The sequence below is a fragment of the Trachypithecus francoisi genome, unplaced genomic scaffold (genome assembly GCF_009764315.1).
Source record: "Trachypithecus francoisi isolate TF-2019V2 unplaced genomic scaffold, Tfra_2.0 Lachesis_group3, whole genome shotgun sequence".
NCBI classification, from domain to species: Eukaryota; Metazoa; Chordata; class Mammalia; order Primates; family Cercopithecidae; genus Trachypithecus; species Trachypithecus francoisi.
In genome coordinates, this window is record NW_022681468.1 from 104559490 (window position 1) to 104579403 (window position 19914).

Genomic DNA, 19914 nt, shown 5'->3' on the forward strand with positions numbered 1-19914 from the left:
CCATCCCTCCTGGCTTTCATCTATTCTGAGACATAAAAGGCCTTTGGACAGTCCTGGCCTGATACCTCAGGTTCCCTAAAAGCGCTAGACAGCCTGGCTGACCCATGCTGAACAGCAGAGCTACAGGTTCTGTGACTTCTCTGAGTCCACCTGGACCAGGGCCTCCAAGAATCCAGGGGGCAGGGGCTTCTGTAACTTCTGAGTATCCCATAAAAGCTAATTAATCATAACTGCTTCTACCCAACTATTGTGGCCCCTTAACTTCTCTAGCCTACCCACATCTCACTGTCCTATGGGGGTGAGGTCCCAGATGCCGGGTGACCTAGGGGCTGGGCCTACAGTTTGGTGGAACTATCTGCTTGTTGGACCTCTGACCCCAGTGGGCATTGGAAATATTCTGCACTGACATGGACTAGAACCCTTTCAGAGCTGTGGGGCAGAGAAAGGTGCATGGGGAGATAGGTTCTGGGTCCTCCACCAAGGCCTCTGGTGTCCATCAGCTCAGCTGTCCATCAGCTCAGCTCCCAGGGGCAGCCCCTCCTCACAAGGGCCCATGAGAATGATGCCTGGAGAGCTCCATGACACATCTGTGTGAAGGCAGACCCAGATGTTGGAGCCAAGAGTGAGTGGGGACAGAACTTTCCTCTCAGTCAAGGACTCAGGACTCTGGCATAGTCAGGGCTCAGCTGGGCTGGAGTCAATATAGTTGGCAAAATTCTACAGGGACTGTCTTTCTCCCTGTCTATAGGGAGCTCTCCCCACCCCCACAGGCAGTGAGGCTGTTCTGAGGGCTCCCTCCAACACAGGTCAGGCCCTGCTAGAGAAGCAGGAACTGCCCCGCCCCCTCCATTCCCCGCTGCAGCCACAGTCACTTTCTCCCCACTTTGGCAGGAAGCTTTTCCAGAAGCCTGATAAATCTGGCTGTCCTTGTCTCTCAGAACCTCTAGGGGTCTGTGGCTAGCTGGCAGGAGCAGTAAAAAACTCTGCAGGGGCAAAACACAGCCCAAAGTCCAAAGCTCTCTCCCACTCCTCCTGTCTTGCCCCCTCCAGATACTTGATGAAAGAGACTCCTTTTAAGAACATTCCCATTTAGGTCCAAAGGGACTTAAGCCAGCCACTGCTATCCCACCTCTAGCTCTCAGGCTGGCACAAGCTTTGTGCTCATGAGGTGTGCAATTAACATTTATCTATCATACAACTGCACAGTCAGGCAGCAGCACTGTGTCCACTCTCCAGCCCTTTTCCTAAAATCCCAGATCCCCTGCCCTCCCCATCCTGCCTGGTTTTCAAGGTACTATTTCCTCCCTTCCTTCATTGCTGCTGTCTCCAAGAAGGACCCTGGTTCTGCCTCTTCTGTTTGTTCCACTGGTATTGACAAAGGCCAAACACAGGAGGCAAAGCCCAGAGAAGTCACTGTGACAGGTGTGAGGCTCCCACAAGGGAGTCAGCTTCTCTAAGGACTAGAATAAATGTCCAAATTTCATTCCGGTTTATCTGTAGAGCCAGGAGTAGGAAAAAGGGGTATTCTTTGCTGGCAGCCAGGGGCCTTGTTGAGTCTGACTCAGTCACTAACATCAGTCCTCAGCCCTGCCCCAGACATGTGACACCATTTGACGAGTTTTATGCAGAAACTGGTTCCGGTTACATTTGAACTTTCCCAACTCCAAGGTCAATAGGACTCAGCCAATTCACAAGGAAGTGCCCAGGACTTTTCCTGAATGTCCTTGATGCCTGTTTTTATGCTGTTTTAAGAATGGAGAACAAGAGGTCTCTGGACAGCCTCTTGGAGGAATGACTGTTTTCTGTATAATACACAAGCCAAGTTCTCAGGCTATGAAACAACCACTATCTCAACACATTTCCCTTTGGAAAACAGACTCTAGAAGTGGAGGGAAACTGAGCTGCCCACAGGGGGCAGGAAGTGTCTTTCTCCGTGGCAATGTGTGTGTCCATGTGCGTCTGTGTGCCTTTGTTGCCTTGATGCGTGTCTATTGTCTTTGTGTCTTTATATCTGTGGGTGGCCTAGCTGCTAAAACAAAGCTTCCACACCTCTTAAACTCTTGGAAGGCCAGTGAAGGGCTCATTAGTTCCACACCTCCCTTGGCATTTCAATTCCCCAAACTGGACAGGGCACTTCGCTCCCTCAGAGCTGCAAGTCCTTAATTCCCGACACCCCCAGACAGTACCTCATCCCACCCCCTATCTCACCAGCCCCCACTCAGGTCCTGGGGAGGACCCAAGTTCTGGGCCTAGTAGAGAAACCTTATTTACAAAGGTTTATTTCTTTCTGGGGAACCTCCCCACCCTGAGCTAAGCAGCCCCTACTCTGCGCAGCCCCCCAGCACCCTCTCCCTGTGCCCACCAGTTCTCTCCCGCTCCCTTCCTGCCAGGGAGGAATTTCAGCCACTCTGACTTTCCTTATCTCTAACTGTGGAATCCCAAGCTAGGGAATAGCAGGGTAGGGGCAGGGGAGATAAAGAAAGCCTTCAGACCCCATGAAATCACTCCAAAGTGGAGCCTTTGTCCTCTCTTGAGCCTCGCACTGCCAGAGGCCTCAGGCCCGTGGATCAGGAGGGGTCACAAGGGGCTACGAAGGCTATTCCAGCTACCATGTCCCCAGACCCTGGGCCTTGGGGCTGAGAGGGCTCGAGGGCGTAGGCCCAGCCCAGGCCTACAGGGACCAGGCCGCCCTCACAGGGACTGATCCCAGGGCCTCGCCCGGCCCGACGCCACCCTGCCCCTCGGTGCCACTCACCTCGTCTCCGGCCGCACGCTGAGCAGGTAGCTCCGGCTGGCTGGGCTAGGGATCCACACGGGGCCGTCGTCCTCACCGTCGCCCCCCGCCCCAGACCGCCCACCCGCGCCCCAGCCCCGGCTGGGGCCCCTCCGCGACCCCATGGCGCCGCCCTCCCCGACCGCCGGCCCTCACCCGCCCCTGCCTCGCCCGTCCTCCAGGCCCCGGCCTTCGGGCCCCTGCCCGCCGCCGCCGCTCCCGCCCGCGGCTGACGCGAGCCCCTATTTATAGCCGGTGGCCAGGCCGTCGTCACCTGCTGCTGTCCCTCCCCCGGCCCGGTCCGGGCAGCGCGGCTCGGAGACTCTGGGGGGCGCCGGGCCCCAGGTGCCCGCCCCAGGGTTGGCTCCGAGTACGCTCCCTGCTCCCTCGGCGGGCCTGGTGTCTGCAGCAGCGCCTTGTCGGGCGAGGCCCGGGAGCCTCGGAAGGAAGGTGCAGCGTGAACATGGAGACCAGGACAGGTCCCTTCGTGGAGCTCCCAGGACCTGACTCCCGGCTGGCCTTCCTTCCCTGCTTATGTCCTGTTTTGCATATGAGGGGTCCAGAAGGCCTGGCCGGGGCCGGGGGAGCCAGGTCAACCGCTGGCCAGCTTGAGCTAGACCGCAGGAGACCAGGGAGCCAAAGAACCGGCCCTCTTCCCGGCACCAGCCCTGACTGACCCTCGCCTTGCCTCGCCAGTGGCTGTTGGCCCAGCACGTAGACAAACCCAGCCACCTGCATTAGTGACCTGAGTCCCTGAGAGGCCGGAACTCCTTGGGATCTCTCTCTCTTGTCTCCCCCCACACCCTCAGTATCTAGCATAGATTAGGGGCTCAATTAACACATCTAGAATAACTGAACTTCCTTCTTCACTCCTTCGGCCTCCATTTCTCAGCACCAGAGGGGGAAATGGGCTGAGTCCTGATCCCAGAAAAATAATCAGATCATGCAACAATTTCCAAGAACTAGTGCCAAGCCCTTCCGAAACCTGGTCTAAATATTGAAAGTGCCCACAGACTTTTTATCCATCCTTCTTTCTGCTCTTCCTGAGAGCATCCAGAAAGTACCTGAAGCTAAATGACTGTAAATGTTAGAAAGTGGGAGCAAAGGAGTCCAACCCCTCTGTTTTCGAAGCTGTACCCATCCCCACTACTTTTGGAAATGGCTTTCCCCTACTTCGTGTGGTTCCAATGGCAACTACCTTGTTCCCACATGATCCCACTCCTGGCCTCAGCTGAGTGGCATCAAACTCAAGCCAGGCTATTCACGGTACCCCATCTCCCTGACTATAGACCCTGGCTGTGCCAATAAAGTTCTTCTCTAAAACATTTTTTTCTTTTTTCGAGACGGAGTCTCGCTCTGTTGCCCAGGCTGGAGTGCAGTGTCGGGATCTCAGCTCACTGAAAGCTCCGCCTCCCGGGTTCCTGCCATTCTCCTGCCTCAGCCTCCTGAGTAGCTGTGACTACAGGCGCCCACCACCATGCCTGGCTAATTTTTGATATTTTTAGTAGAGACAGGGTTTCACTGTGTTAGCCAGGATGGTCTTGATCTCCTGACCTTGTGATCTGCCTGCCTCGGCCTCCCAAACATTAAAACATTTTTAACTAGGATTGGGAAAGAAAACCAGACCCTCTGTGGTGGAAAACTGAGCTGTGAGGCCACAGCTGTCAGCAGCCATGTTTCCTGCTGTGTGGAGTAAGCCAGTTTACAGTGAGGAATAAGGAAGCTAGCACAGAGAGAAGCAGAGGCGAAGGACACAGGGTCCTGATGGACCTTTCAGGTGCCCTTGTTTAGGTGTTCCTGGGGTCCAGCTTTGTCCCTGGCCTTCCTGCAGGCAGGCAGTTCAAACTTTCCTTGGAATCTGTGTACCAAAAAAGTTCTCCCTTTGCTCAAGCTATTTCCAAATTAGGCTTCTGTTGGCAGAAGTATCCTGACCGATACTAAAGTGTTCTCTCCTAGTGATCCCAAATTCATCTCGTGATCACATGTCCCCATTCATTCTTGCTCTTGGCTCTCTGGAGGCGCACAGAATCTTCAGTCATCTACAGGGTAGTCCTTCAAATATTTGGAAACCCACTTGGAGTTTTGGTTCATTTGTTTAAATCATGTATGCTGGTTCAAGCAGCAGAGAAAAAAAGGGGCTGGGTGGGAAAGCATGTGTCACGTTAGGGCACAGGTACTATAGGCAGGGGTCACAGGATCTCTGCCTGCAAGAAGCTCACAGTCTAATAGGTGGGACAGGCAACATACGGTGCAGGGGAAAACATAGAATTCTAAAACTATGTATAGGGAAGCACCAAAGTATAGAGAAAAGGGTGGTTAGTTTTGCCTGGATTAGGACAGTTTTACAATGAAGGAAGTAAAGCTTAGAAGGATTTTGTAAATTACATAGGTCCTCACCAAGTAGACTGTTATGGGTGGGGAGCAGGAGGAACTGAATATTCCAGATAGAGGGAACAGTATGTATAAAGATATGGAGGACTGAAACAGCCTGGCATGCATGTCACTTGAGTATGAAGTAGACAGGAAAGTAGAGAGAGGATGACAAGGCAGGGGCTAGAGCCTTGAGACCCTGCCTAGCACAATGGGGACTCTGGACTTCCCTTCCAGGCCATTTCTCATATGACAATGGATATGGTGCCACTAGTTACCCACTCCAACTTACCAATTTCCTCTGGAAAATGTGGCCCCTGTAGAGGTTAGACCATAGCAACCTACAACTAAATTTGCACCTACATTAGTGTGGGTCTAGGCTCCAGACATTAACAACTTCCCTGACAGACAGCCAAATTATTTCACTGACTCGATTTTTCATTGAGCCTGTGAGTTTTCAACAAAAACCACTATTCATCAAAGTTTTCCCCACTCCTAAAGTCTTTTTTATCCTAAGTATACAATCTTACCTGTTTTTTTTTTTTTTAAGTTAAATATCATCTTCTTACTCTTATACTTCCTTTCCTTCTTATCTATATCTTTTTAAATTCTGCCCATCATCCAGTGCTAACCTATAGGAGAATCTATCCTTCCCTTCTTTTTTTTAAGAGACAGGGTCTCACTATGTTGCCCAGGCTGGTGTTGAACTCCTGGGCTCAAGCGATCCTCCTGCCTCAGCCTCCCAAAGTGCTGGGATTACAGGCATGAGTCACCACATCTGGCCAAGATTTGGAACCCAGCTTCCTGCTATCTGCAAATTTAACAAGCACATTTTTTCTGTCTTCAACCAAGTTCATGATAGGGGTCAAGCTGAGTAAGGAATGTCAAGGCACTCAGGGATGGAGAGGTCAATAATGTCTTTCCTTTCCAAGTTTACAGTCTAACAAGAGAAAGAGGACATGGAAAGTGGTGTTGTCTAACAAGGACTAGGCTAGGAGTCCAGAGACTAACCCTACTCTTCCACTAAGTAGCTCTGTGACCTTGGCCAAGTGGCTTGCCATCCCTGAGCTTTAGCTTTCTCCTTTGTAAAATGGAGTGGGGCATTCCACTTACGATCCTGAAGGTCATAGCTGTTCATTCAGCAAGTATTTATTAACTATTACTTGTGAGGCATTATGCCAAGTGCTGAGGGTACAGAAATGAATAAGTTATAGTCTGCCCTCAAGAACCTCTCAGGCCGGGCGCGGTGGCTCAAGCCTGTAATCCCAGCACTTTGGGAGGCCGAGGCGGGCGGATCACAAGGTCAGGAGATCAAGACCATCCTGGCTAACACGGTGAAACCCCATCTCTACTAAAAAATACAAAAAACTAGCCGGGCGAGGTGGCGGGCGCCTGTAGTCCCAGCTACTCGGGAGGCTGAGGCAGGAGAATGGCGTGAACCCGGGAGGCGGAGCTTGCAGTGAGCTGAGATCTGGCCACTGCACTCCAGCTTGGGTGACAGAGCGAGACTCCATCTCAAAAAAAAAAAAAAAAAAAAAAAAAAAAAAGAACCTCTCAAGCCTGAAGAGAGAACAGTTAAAACAGAATCATTACAATCCTGTGATAGAGGTTTGTACATGGTGCTGAAAGAGCACAGACAAGCACATGCCTTGGTTCTGCATTAGGAAACAATATACACCAGGCACAGTGGCTCACATCTGTAATCCCAGCACTTTGGGAGGCCAAGGCAGGAGGATTGCTTGAGCCTGGGAGTTTGAGACTAGCCTGGGCAAGAAAGTGAGATCCCATCTCTATAAAAAAATTTAAAAATTAGCGGGCCACACATCTGTATTCCTAGCTGCTCAGGAGGCTGAGGTGGGAGGACCACATGAGCCCAGGAGTTGGAGCCAGGTGTGGTGGCGGGCACCTGCAGTCCCAGCTACTTGGGAGGCTGAGGCAGGAGAATGGTGTGAACCTAGGAGGCTGAGCTTGCAGTGAGCCGAGATCGTGCCACTACACTTCAGCCTGGGTGACACAGCGAGACTCTGTCTCAAAAAAAAAAAAAAAAAAAAAAAAAAAATCAGAGAGGCACAATGACTGTGCCAAGGTACCCTACAAGTTGGCCATGAGGGGGACCAGAATCTGGCGCTGGTGGTGGAAGTAGGAAGGGGACCCTGCTTTGCCAGTGTGATTGCACCACTGAACCCCAGTTCAGGTGACAGAGCGAGACCTTGTCTCAAACAAACAAACAAAGTAAACAACACAGTATAAGGCAGTCAGTGTTTACCATGTACTGAGGAAGCACTGTAGGAATTTGTTATTGGTGCCAGGATCCCATCTCCAAGTTATTTCGAACTTCCCAGGGCCCCAGAATAAACTGGGTACTTGTAGTAGGAAAATCTTGGGCCTGTTTTTGTGTTAGTGAACATACTCAGTGAAACAAAGGAAAGGAAGCTGCTCCCTGTTCGAGAATGGTGGACTCTCCCAGGACACTGAGATCCTACTACATGAGGCCCTCTCAACAAGGTCTGAATGAGTTTGAACATGCCTTCTCTTTTAACTTAGTTCCATCCCTTCCCCTTCCTATCTAGCCCCCTCTTTTCCAATGCTAACAAAACTCAAAGGGGACAAGCCATCCTCCTTTGAAGCATTGCCCACAGCATGCATTACCCAATCCTTTTTTTTTTTTGAGACGGAGTCTTGCTCTGCCACCCAGGCTGGAGTGCAGTGGCCGGATCTCAGCTCACTGCAAGCTCCACCTCCCGGGTTTATGCCATTCTCCTGCCTCAGCCTCCCGAGTAGCTGGGACTACAGGCGCCCGCCTCGTCGCCCGGCTAGTTTTTTGTATTTTTAAGTAGAGACAGGGTTTCACCGTATTAGCCAGGATGGTCTCGATCTCCTGATCTCGTGATCCGCCCGTCTCGGCCTCCCAAAGTGCTGGGATTACAGGCTTGAGCCACCGCGCCTGGCCCCAATCCTTAACCCCAATATTATTAGCCGTCACATTCCTCATGACCATTCACCTGAACTGATGAAAAACAATGGTCACCTTACATCGAGTGCAACCATGGCAGACTCTGGTCCGCTAGCCTCTCTGATGACAGCCAACACCCTGGCAGAGGTCCAATAACCTTGTCATCACAAAGAACTGCACCCTCACTTCCCTTTCACATCTCAATCAAATGCCCACCACTTGAACCTTGCCACCACAAATTTCTCTACCTCTAAAATGTCAGCTCCCCTGTAGCCTCTATGATCTTGAGCTCCTTCCTGGCTGGCTTCTCTTATCTACCCCCACCTCATCCCCCCACACACATGAACACAGTACAAAGTGGACAATAACTTCAACTACACCTTCTTTAGGGAACTCATTGCACTTGCCCTTGACCTTCTACTACATTTACCTGGCAGGTTCCTAACCTGGAATTAGGGCTTCTTCCTGCTCCAGGGTTGCCCAACATTTCTCAGGCAGGCAGCATGGCAATCCTTTACATTCTAAGTCCAGTCTCAGGCAGCGTGGCAATCCTTTTATATTCTCCCAAGCTTACCTTTTCCTTTCCCTACAGCAACTGTTCGAAACAAGATTACAATCTCCCCTTTGCCTTCCTCACTTGTGATGGTCAACTGTTCCTTCAAAATACAGGGGAAAGTGAGACCATTGGGCAAGAACATCAACTTTAAAGGAGGACAGGCTGTCGATATCATCCCTGTGTCACACTAACCTCGGCTTCCTATATTTTCTTCCCTTCCAAGGCTCTCAAACTTCTGGCCTTCTCAGCAGCCCTACTGTAACAGCTCTCTGCCTCCCCTGCCTGGCCTCCTTCCCTCCTTCCCCACACCCTATGATGATGATCAAATGTTTGCTTCTAAAATATTTACTCATCTTTTTTTTTTTTGAGACAGGGTCACCCAGAGTCACTCACTCTGTCACCCAGACTGGAGTGCAGTGGTGTGATCATGGCTCACTGCAGCTTTGATTTCCTGGGCTCAAGTGATCCTCCAGCCTCAGCCTCCCAAAGTGCTAGGACTACAGGCACACACCACCACACCCAGTTAATATATATTTTTTTAATTTTTTGAAGAGACAGTGTCTCCCGATATTGCTCAATCTGGTCTCAAACTCCTGGGCTCAAGCAATCATCCTGCCTCAGCCTCCCAAAGTGCTGGGATTACAGGTATAAGCCACCATACCCTGCCAACCCCATCTTTCACTTCACTATCAAACTTCTCAAAAGAGCCCAAGGGGAGCCAGTCACAATATCAAGCAATAATGGGTTAACAGAATTGGGTTATGAAGTTGCAAACATTGGCCTTCTGTACAAGGTAGAAGCAACCCAATGACTAGAGCTGAAACATAAGGTCAGAGACAGGCCCACCCAATGACAGTGGCCAGATGCCAGTCCCTCAGGGTTAATGTGGAACTCCTGGGGACCACAGTTGGTCCCCAGGCTTGGGACAGAGAGAGACTAAGGGGAGACACATGTGGCCCCATCTGTGTGGAGGAGAGGAAATGGCGGGGGGAAGGGACTGATCACAGTTGGCAGGAAGGGCCATCATTAAGTACTCCCTACACCTCTATTCTCTCCCTGCCACTGCAGGGCCTCAGCACAGTCTAGACAACCCTCGTGGAGGGGCCCTAGGCTGTGCCTGCACATTTCCAGGGAGTGAGAATGTGCTACTCCTCCAAGCAGCCCATTTCATTTTCAGGCAGATTGTCCTTTTATTCTGAGTCAAATTTTGCTCTGGAGCCACACAGAAGTCTAGACTCCTTTTTGATACGATAGCCCTGCAAAGACGTGAAAATACTGATCATGAAATACCTCTTTTCTTGATGAAACATTAAATTCCTTCAACAGCTCCTACAGCAATATGGCACTGACAGCCTCAGGCCATGCAAGATGTTCCTCTCTGGATGCATCCACTTTGGCAATATTCACCTCAAACTCCTGTGCCATGAACGGTAATACTTCACATGTGAGCTTTTTAGGGCAAAGTAGAGTACAACGATCATCAACTTCATTCTGGTCAGACTTACCAGGTCTTATTTTGCTTCTTTGGCACTCATGTGGACTCACGCTGAGGTGGCCTTCTCCACAAGCTGTGGCACAGGTCTGAGGTCAGGGGTCACTGAAAACTTCCTTATGAAGCATCATTGGCTTCCACTCCAGTCCTCAATGCTCCTCAAACCACATCTCAATGCGGGTCACTAACAGCATGGGAAATTAATCAAATACCTATCCAACCCCTCCAGTTTCCTCTATTTTTCCTTTGCTCGATTCCACTCATTCTAAAGTCTTAGCTCTGAGTTTAACAAAGCCCAGTTCTTTCTGCTGATCCTGCCCTCCCATGGGAACTTACTGCCTTGTGCTGCAAGCTGCCCTTCCTGCCAGCTGGTCTGCAGGGCTCTTTGCTGCTTGTCTGACCTCCCTCTAAGGGCTGCCACAGCTCCCAGCTCAGGCAGCTGAGCCTCTGTTTCAAGAGGGTGGACACTCCAGGCCCTACTGCTATGGGATGAGCTGGCCACTCTGGCATGCTTCTATCCAGGGACTGGATAGCTGTGTGGCCACAGCTGTGCTTTGGCACATGGACAGCAATTAAAGGATTACTGGCAATGAGAAGTCAGTCCTGATTCTCATTTGATTGGAAAGGGAACTTGGGACTCAATGATAGAGCTGCCACAGCCAAGTGTCTTCCCCAGTCCACCTGCTCTGATTCCATCCAGGACTGCCACAAATCTAGGCATGTCCCAAAATAAGGCAATCATTAGATAAGAGGGTGAGTGTGTGGTCAGGGGCCAGCAATTAGTCAGTTGGGCCCAGCATATAAACTCCATTATCTTCAACTGAACCTAGAAAAGGCTCTTCCCAGCCTAGGCTTCTCCTGGTCTTCTTGCAAGGTAAACTAGTCTTTTTCCTCCCTTTCAAGTCTTTGTCTTTTTCTAAGGAAGTCTTTGAATCTCAGCTCTCCTTTTCCTCAACAGCTGTATCTTCTCATTCTTTAATCCTAGCACTTGGGGAGGCTGAGGCAGGTGGATCACCTGAGGTCAGGAGTTCAAGACCAGCCTGGCCAACATGGCAAAACCCCATCTCTACTAAAAATACAAAAATTAGCCAGGCGTGGTGGCGGGTGCCTGTAATCTCAGCTACTGGGGAGGCTAAGGCAAGAGAATCACTTGAACCCAGGGGGCAGAGGTTGCAGTGAGCCAAGATAGTACCATTTCACTCCAACCTGGGCGACAGAGCAAGACTCTTGTCTCAAAAAAATTAATTCCTTCCAACAACTGCTGCCACAATTACTGCTCACCCAAGTGCTGCCGTTGACAAATCAAGCCACTACCTCCCTTTTGAGCTCAAGCGCACCATTTCTGTCTATCACTGTCTTAAAAAATGCACTGTTTCCAGGTTCTAAACTCTCCATCTGTTCAAATTCTCCTGCCTGCCCCTCCACAAATTTCTATCCTTTTTCCCACCATTACCTCCCCCCACAACCCCTACTTTCCATTTTCTCCTTTTCCCCACTTTTAAGTCATATCAAAACCCCTTCTCCATAGGAAAAGAGCTTCTTAGAAAGCAGCACCTACTTTCTTGTTCAGATACCAAGAATATTCAGCTCTGTTATGCACAATGGATCTTAGGGGAAAATTCTAAGCAAATTGTTCTATAGACTAAAAAAACCCCACAGGAAAGTAGGGATTATGTGTGTGCCCTGTGCTGTAATTGAAAGGGGAGACCTAGAATCAGTGGGGCTTCCAAGTTTAATGAATGCCAGATTGAAGAAGAGCTTAATCACTTTCTCCAAACATCAAATGCATCATCTAATATCCCCATTTTCATACAGAATAGAGGCAAAGCCTACAGGATTAAGTCTGAGAAGATCTAGTAGGTCTGTACTTGATCTCAGCCAAAAGGCCAAGAAGCAAAGCGATGTAGTAGATCTGGATGATCACTCTACGTATGACCCCACATCCATTCATGAAATACACTGGTGCTGCAGATCCACTGTTACTTGGAGACTCATTGTGATGGAAGCTTCTCCTAGTTAGAATGGATTTACATGGCTTTATCACATCCTTCTGCACCTCTTTTTCTTATGGTCAATTAAATATTTGCTGATTTTAGTATTCATGTACTGGAAACTCAATTTAAATCTGTAAATGGGTATACAGAGATATAGATACAAAATAAGAGCTTTTTTTTTTTTTTTTTTGGAGACAGAGTCTTGCTCTGTCGCCCAGGCTGGAGTGCGCTATCGGCTCACTGCAGCCTCCACCTCCCGGGTTCAAGAAATTCTCCTGCCTCAGCCTCCTGAGTAGCTGGGACTACAGGCACCTGCCACCACACTCAGCTAACTTTTGTATTTTTAGTAGAGATGGGGTTTCACCATATTGAGCAGGCTGGTCTCAAACTCCTGACCTCATAATCTGCCCACCTCAGCCTGCCAAAGTGCTGAGATTACAGGCGTGAGCCAAAATAAGAGCATTTTTAAAGGCCAATACATGACACAACAAACCAACTCAAGAATTCACCTGGACCTAGGACCCTAATGAAAAATGCCTGGTGACAGAAGGATTTAAGGATGCTTGGAAGTTACGAAGCAGACCAAGTTCAAACTTCAAAAGGCTTGACAAAATCAAAAAAAAAAAAAAAAAAAAAGCGAGGTACCAAGGCTCACACCTGTAATCCCAGCATTTTGGGAGGCTGAGGCAGGAGGATCCCTTGAGCCCAGGAGTTCAAGATCAGCCTGAACAATACAGCGAGACCCCATCTCTAAAAAGATAAAAATAACAAAATTTGCCAGGCATGGTGGTACACACCTGTAGTCCCAGCTACTTTGGAGGCAGAGGTGGGAGAAGCACTTGAGCTCAGGAGCTTGAGGTTGCAATGGGCTATGAATGTGCCATTGCACTCCAACCTGGGTGACAGAGCCAGATCCTGTCTCTTAAAAAAAAAAAAAAAAAAGTAATAACATTTAAAAAGTTACAAAACTTAGGATGATTAACAATGAGACTTTTTTAAAAAAATAGGTACTCATAAAGAGCTAGAACTCCGAGAAAGCATAAATATAATGCAAACTGAAAAACAAATAAATGTAAATAAAAGCGATATTGCCTTGGAGGGGCTGAGTAAAAGGGATCTTTTCCATTTGTGTATGCATCTAGGTCAAAAGTAAACAAAAAAATAAGCAAAAGAGGAAATACAAGTTCTTGCCTTTGGGAAGGTCTATTTTGACATGAACGTATATAGAATGAGAAGATAAAAACCAAGATCCCCAGAGATATAAACCAACCCCTTCATTTGACAGGTAAGAGGAATAAGACCAGGAGAGACCAAATGACTGTCAGTTACAGAAATGAGACTGCATGCTAGGGCGTCTGATTACTAGTCTGATTAATATTATGACAATGATCTTTTCCATTCTATTACTCCACCAGTGAGTTTACTCAAGAAAAAAATTGGGTTAAACTCCCATGGAAATAATTCTGCAGAAGCAAGAAGCTATATGCTCAGGACTCTTCATTGCATTGATGAAGTAGGGAATTTAAATGTTAAACAGGAAATGGTCAATTATATTGATTTGGCATGATCAATAGAACTCTATCTGAGAAGGCATAAATATAATGCAAACTGAAAAACAAATGTAAATAAAAGTGATATTGCCTTGGAGGGGCTGAGTATCAAAATTTGCCTCTAAGGCAGTATTACAATTACTGAATTATTGAATTCAATTATTGAACATGATGATTTAGGCCGGGCACAGTGGCTCACACCTGTAATCCCAGTACTTTGGGAAGCCCGGGTGGGCAGATCACGAGGTCAGGAAATCGAGACCATCCTGGCTAACACGGTGAAACCCCATCTCTACTAAACATACAAAAAAAAATTAGCTGGGCGTGCTGGCAGGCGCCTGTAGTCCCAGCTACTCAGGAGGCTGAGGTAGGAGAATGGCATGAGCCCGGGAGGTGGAGCTTGCAGTGAGCCACGATCACACCACCGCACTCCAGCCTGGTCGAAAGAGTGAGACTCTGTCTCAAAAATAAAAAAAAATAAAAAAAAGAAAGAAAAATAAAATGATGATTTAAAAGCCATATAGAAACATGTACTGGACATTTTCCACGTTCAGTGGAGAAAAGCAGGGTACAAAATCAGAGACAGTATACTGTTAGTATACTGTCTGAGTGTGAATTCCAGCTCTGCCCCTTATTAGCTCCATGGCCTTAAGGAAGTCATTTAACTACTCTGAACCTCGATTTTACTGTCTCCAAAAGAATAGTAGTAGTATGTATCTTACAGGATTGTTGTGAAGCTAAATAAAAATGAATGTGAAAATAATGTCTGCCATATAGAAATGTTCAATGTTAACCACTGCTACTGTCATAATTATACCATAAATTCAATTATGAATGTGCTGAAAAAGGATTGGAAAGTTATAGGCAAAAATGAAAACAACTGCAATGGTAGGAGGAAAAGATTATAAATATGTGTGCTTTTTAATTTTCTCTAAAATGTTACATCATTTTCCAATAAAGAAAAAAGCATTTTAAGTAGGAACCTTAAAACCAAGCATTTTAAGTAGGACCTGGGTCTCAACTTTTCCCTCCAGGGGCCCAAGACTTCCTGTGCCCAGTTCCTAAGGCTCCTGTGGCATCTGTTGGAGAAGGTGAATAGTATCCTGAACCCCTTAGTCAGGAGAACACATTCTAGAATCTAAAAGGTGCTGTCTTGATCAGATCAGACCCCAAGAGAACAGCGGTAGCCACCAATTGAATCAGATTCATTCATTCATGCAGGCATTCACTCATTCATCCATATACTTTTTGAATCACTGTTATACGCAAGGAACTTTCAAAGAATTACTCTGACCCAATGTATGAATTTGGAATAATCTCCAAAATACTATATAAGAAAGCAAGCTTCAGAACACTGTGTATAGAATTCTACTATTTGTATTAAAAATAGATATATAAATATACATATTTATAAACTTGTAAATGCATAGAATTGCTCTGAAAGGATACACAACATATAGATAACAGTGATTAACTCTGGAGAGGGGACTAGAGGCTGACCTCCATGGGGAAGCTTACCATTTATTGTATACCCTTTTGTATTGTGGAATGTCTTACCATGTATATGTACTAATTTTTCAAAACAAACAAACAAAAAATAAAAGAAATTGCCTGGTACTGAATATACAGTGGTGAACAGGACAGAGGTTCCTCAGTCTTGGGGAAGGCAAAGTTTTGAGCTTACTGGGCCACAATTATTAATTTTTTTAAAACCAGACTGTTTACATAAGTTAAGGGGAAAGTTCTTTCTACAACAATTAGCTTATAATAATTCAGCATATCATTTTACAGAGATAAAGCAGTTGGAAAATAAATACTAAGTAATTTGTCAAGTCTTAGAGTGTATTAAGTTGTAGTTTCTACAAGGGTAGGGATCTTATCTGTTTAATTTGATCAGTAGAGCATTCACTGCAGCATAATGTGCAGATAAACGCTTGTTACAGCAAGCATTTTCTGATGATGACAAATGATAGCACAACCATTTAAAAAAATCTTGCAAAAGAAAAGACCAGAAGATATTGGACTCTCTGTTCCCTGTGAGGGTTAGGCAACCTTTTCTAGATAGTCCTCAAAAAATGATGGTGTTCAAATGGCAAGGCAAATCCCAGCGAGAATGAAAGGTTGTAGAGATACCACATGTGTTTTGGAATGTCACAGCGTGATGCTCGAGGTCCTCCTTGGGGTGACAAGGCACAGATGGACTCCAAAGAGAACCTGGAACTTGGAGGGGCACCTCAACTGCATGGGAAGTAGGAAAACAAATATCTGGGGGGCTGCAAACCACTGACAAGCTGGCAGCCTGTCAAAGCAGCCTTGGTCACTAAGGAGCACAGTGGTTGACAGGCTTGACTCAGCACCATCACTACAGGTGGCCTCTGCACATCGTTTAACCTCTGTGAGCCTCGGTATTCTTCTCCGTAAAATGGAGGACAACTGTGAGATCTTTGTGAGGATTAAAGGAGAGAATCACCAGAAAGTGTTCAGCAAGATGCTGGGCACACAAGCAGGGCTTAAAATGCTATCTTCACTCTTACTAAAGAATGGCTAGGTGTCTGGGCCACTTCATAACTGCTCATCAGCATCTAAGTCCAAACAGCAGACAAAATGTGCTCCACCCTCCATGCCCTAAGATCAAGTAAAGATTTCCCCACATTCATATAGTGTTTTATAAACTAGAAAAGACTTTCACATTCATGAGTTCACAAAAGCCCGTGAAGCCAGTTGGATGGGAACTACTAACTGTATCGTGAAGGGGAGGAGAGAGTGAGGTTAAGGGATTTGTTAAGAGCTGGCTAAGGGCAGAATCCAGGCCAGGACCCAGGTTTTCTAGGGAGTGGCTCAACATTTTTCCAACTCATGTTCTTCCCAGGAAGATGTATATCTGGGGTCAGTACAGGTGGTCAAACCTGCAATTCTACCATCTCTGCCTGCTCTCCAGCTACCACTGTGTCTGAGCAGGAAGGGTTCAACCAGTCATTTCAAACCCTTCCATCAGCCTTCTCTGGAACCTGTTCCTGTGAACGGACCCAGGGTACAGGGATGGCTTCCTGCAACTAGAATTAGGCATGGGACAACAGCTACGGCAGGGCTAGGTCTGGCTTTGCAGGTAACTGGAAACACGCCTGGGTTGCCCCACTGCCAGTCTGGGAGACAGAGAGGTGGCAGCCTTGCCAGGAAGAGCAATTATTAAAAGGGTGCAAACAGTGAGAGTCTCTCTGAAAGTGAGGCAACCTTTCCCATGCCATTAGTATTTCCACTAAAAACTTGGCATTTGATAGAGGAAAAAAATGTATTTTTTTCAACTGTGAAAAGGCCAGGAATATTTATCTGACTTAATAATTTATAATTTATATTTAATGCCTCCTTGAAAGATGACCTCTAGGCACCCAGCTAGCACCCTCTTCCCTTTACTCTACTAGATCCTGCTGGGCCCAGCCCCATGCCACCTGGGTTAGAGGTCACAGGACACCTCCACACAGCCTGTTCCTCCTGCTTGGGTGGGCCCTGACTCCACCATCAGTGAAAAGACAGCCAGTCTTCCAAGTCTAATCCCAGTTCTGCCACATCTGAGTTCTCTGTGGCAGCAGCAATGCTGTAAGAAACAAGAAACCTCTTGAATGCTATACGAAAATTATAAAATTCCTCTTCTCCACCCCCTTTTCCCTTTTTACCAGTAAGGGGTTCTGTTAGGTTGAAAATCATGTGAAGGACAGATGAAGGTGCCCAGAAAATTTCGATAGGCCCTAAAGCCAATGCCACTAGCCTAGGGGAGATCTTAGAGGTCTCCACATGGTGGAGTCCCTCCCCTCACCCCTTCAGAAGGTCTCTAGAGAACTAAAAAGTACAGGGCTCCTGGTTTCCTAACCACAAGCTCCAGAATCTAGAGAAGACCTTCCTTAGACAGTAGGAAGTGTTGTCCTCCCTCAGAGATGGGACAAACAGGGGAAGTCTGGGAAAGACCCTTGGGTGGAACAGGGTGGGGCCAGGCTCACTTGGAGAGGAATACAAGAGCCTACCTGCATGGTGAGAAGATTTTTTATTTGAAATATAGTCTGAGCAACATGAGTGTAGCCAAGAGGAGGAGGGGCTGGCCTGCCTGGGGCAGCAGCCTCTCAAATGGCACGAGAGCAGGAGTACAAATATTCCAATGTCTGTGTGCCCCAACCCCACCTGTCAGGAAAGGCAAAACGGCAGAACAAAGACCCACCCACAGCGCCTTCTCAAGGGGTCTGGCTCTTGGTGCCTGCCTGCCTTTGCTTGACCTCCTGCTCTCCCCAGGTTCCAATCAGAGGTGTGCAGCAGAGGTTTCTCCCACCCCACCCACAGAGACATGATGAGCCAGTGTGACAATTAGTTCTCAGGACTATTTTGAGAGAAAAGAATCAAAGACACGGAGGATGGGCAAGGCAATCAAGGGCTCTTGCCAAACCAGGCAAGGCAGAGCTCTCCCAGAGGGACTGTGTCAGCACCCCTCGTTTCCCTCCTTCTCAGGATCTAAAGGCAGGAAGGAGAGCTGGTGTCTGCAGGAAAATAGAGCTCTGAGGAGCGCCCTGGCTGAAGGCAGCAAGCGGGAACCTCCCAGAAGAGCACAGCCGCTGTGGTGTTCAAGCCTAGTTGACAGCATTGGGGTTGGGCCACATAAGCAGCCTGGGGTTGGAAGGACACAGACAAGAGATGGGGTACCAAAAAGCAGCACAAAGCCATAAATAACAGAAGCAAATTCAGAGCTGTGAGGGTCCTGGCCAACCCCACACTTCCTGGGGCTGGGGGATACCCAGCACTGGCAGCTCAGGGCAGACACTACTCCAGGGTACAACTGGCCACACTCACACCGGGGGCAGAGCCTTTTCTTTTCCACGGTCCGCACGGCAGGGGGAAGACGCTTTGGCGCCACCCCTGACTATGCACACTGCAAGGTCTCCAGTCACACCTGAGGGGATAGTGCGTGGCTGTCCTGGTCCTGAGAGGCCTGTGGTTGACTGTGATCATTGTGGCCACCATCGTCCTCAGGGGCCTGGCCCAGCAATCTCCTCACCTCTGGGTCAACCGACAAAGGCTCACCGGCACATTCTTCCAGTCCATTCTCTCTAGTCTCCATGGGCACCTCCTCCCCGGAGCCCTCCTCTGGCTCTGCCACCTCCACTGCCATCTCTGCTGCCACCACTTCCTCTTCCTCGTCCTCCTCCTGGTCTCTCACCTTGTGGACAATGAAGAGGTGACGGCTGAGGGAGCTGGCAGAGGTGTAGCACAAACCACAGAGGAGACATTGGGCTGTGGAGCTGTCCGCCTGGTGCTGAGGTATGTGGCTCTGAAACTCGAGCCCCGAGTCTGTGGCAAAACTACATTTCGCGCACTGAAAAAGGGACTTGTGCCTTTTGGTGGAAGGGACGGTTGCGCCATTGCTGGTGCCTGGAGCGTCCCGTAATCCACTGACTGGTCTTTTCAGATGGTTCACCTAAAAGGAGAGACAGCGTGAGCAGAGTCCAGGCCAAGCCCTGGACATGAGCCCCCAGATGTAACCATGAGTCCAAGGACTCAAAGAAAGCACCACCCAGGCCAGGGTCACCCCAAGCCCTGAATGCTGGTTTATGTTTGGTTTGTTTCAATTCTTTGTTTGTTTTGTAATGTAACATATGCATGTGTCACAATACTCTAAAGGCATGGGAAGGGTATAGAGACTATCCCACTCCCCAGGCCTGCTCTCCAAAGAACATTATTACCTGGGTTTGTGGCTCCTCCAAAAGGTATCCTATGCATATACAAAAACTATTGTCTTTTGCAAAATGATGGCACGCCATGCATACTTTTCTTTTTATTTTTGAAGCAGGGTCTCACTCTGTTGACCAGGCTGGTATGCAGAGGCACAATCACAGCTCACTGCATCCTTGACCTACTGGGCTTAAGCGATCCTCCCACCTCAACCTCATGAGTAGCTGGGACTACACCTGGCTAATTTTTTAATTTTATTTCATTTCATTTTTGAGACAGGGTCTCACTTTGTTACCCAGGCTAGAGTGCAGTGGCGTGATCACAGCTCACTGTAGTCTTGACCTCAGGACTTAAGTGATCCTCCCACCTCAGCCTCCTGAATAGATGGAACTATAGGTGCACACCACCACACCCAGCTAATAATTTATTTACTTATTTATTGTAGAGATAGAGTCTCCCTATGTTGCCCAGGCTGGTCTCGAACTCCTAGGCTCAAGTGATCCTTCCACCTTGGCCT

The 19914-nt window shown here is 48.1% G+C and overlaps 3 protein-coding genes across 9 annotated transcripts in view; all 3 read right to left on the reverse strand.

The window, feature by feature from the left end:
* ALPK3 (alpha kinase 3) overlaps window positions 1–3691 on the reverse strand; it is a 60796-nt gene extending 57105 nt beyond the window's left edge. For 2 of the 3 annotated variants that reach the window (XM_033190906.1, XM_033190905.1), the window contains exon 1: window positions 2756–2913. In XM_033190906.1, the coding sequence (XP_033046797.1) occupies window positions 2756–2898 (143 nt within the window). In that variant the 5' untranslated portion in view covers window positions 2899–2913. Of the gene's footprint in view, window positions 1–2755 lie in introns of all 3 variants that reach the window. The other variant, XM_033190904.1, reaches the window with a different exon arrangement.
* Window positions 3029–3615, reverse strand: LOC117071204 (alpha-protein kinase 3-like). Its single transcript, XM_033190937.1, has one exon. The coding sequence runs from the start codon at window positions 3590–3592 to the stop codon at window positions 3044–3046; it is 549 nt and encodes a 182-aa protein (XP_033046828.1). The 5' UTR covers window positions 3593–3615; the 3' UTR covers window positions 3029–3043.
* A 10903-nt stretch (window positions 3692–14594) lies between the features above and the next one.
* ZNF592 (zinc finger protein 592) overlaps window positions 14595–19914 on the reverse strand; it is a 56463-nt gene continuing 51143 nt past the window's right edge. For all 5 annotated transcript variants that reach the window (XM_033190910.1, XM_033190909.1, XM_033190912.1 and 2 more), the window contains one exon: window positions 14595–19143. In XM_033190910.1, coding sequence (XP_033046801.1) covers window positions 18613–19143 — 531 coding nt within the window. In that variant the 3' untranslated portion in view covers window positions 14595–18612. The remainder of the gene's footprint in view (window positions 19144–19914) is intronic.

Excerpts from the sequence above, each read along its gene's own strand:
- LOC117071204 (XM_033190937.1), bottom strand. The coding sequence starts at position 3,592 with ATGCTAGATACTGAGGGTGTGGGGGGAGACAAGAGAGAGAGATCCCAA.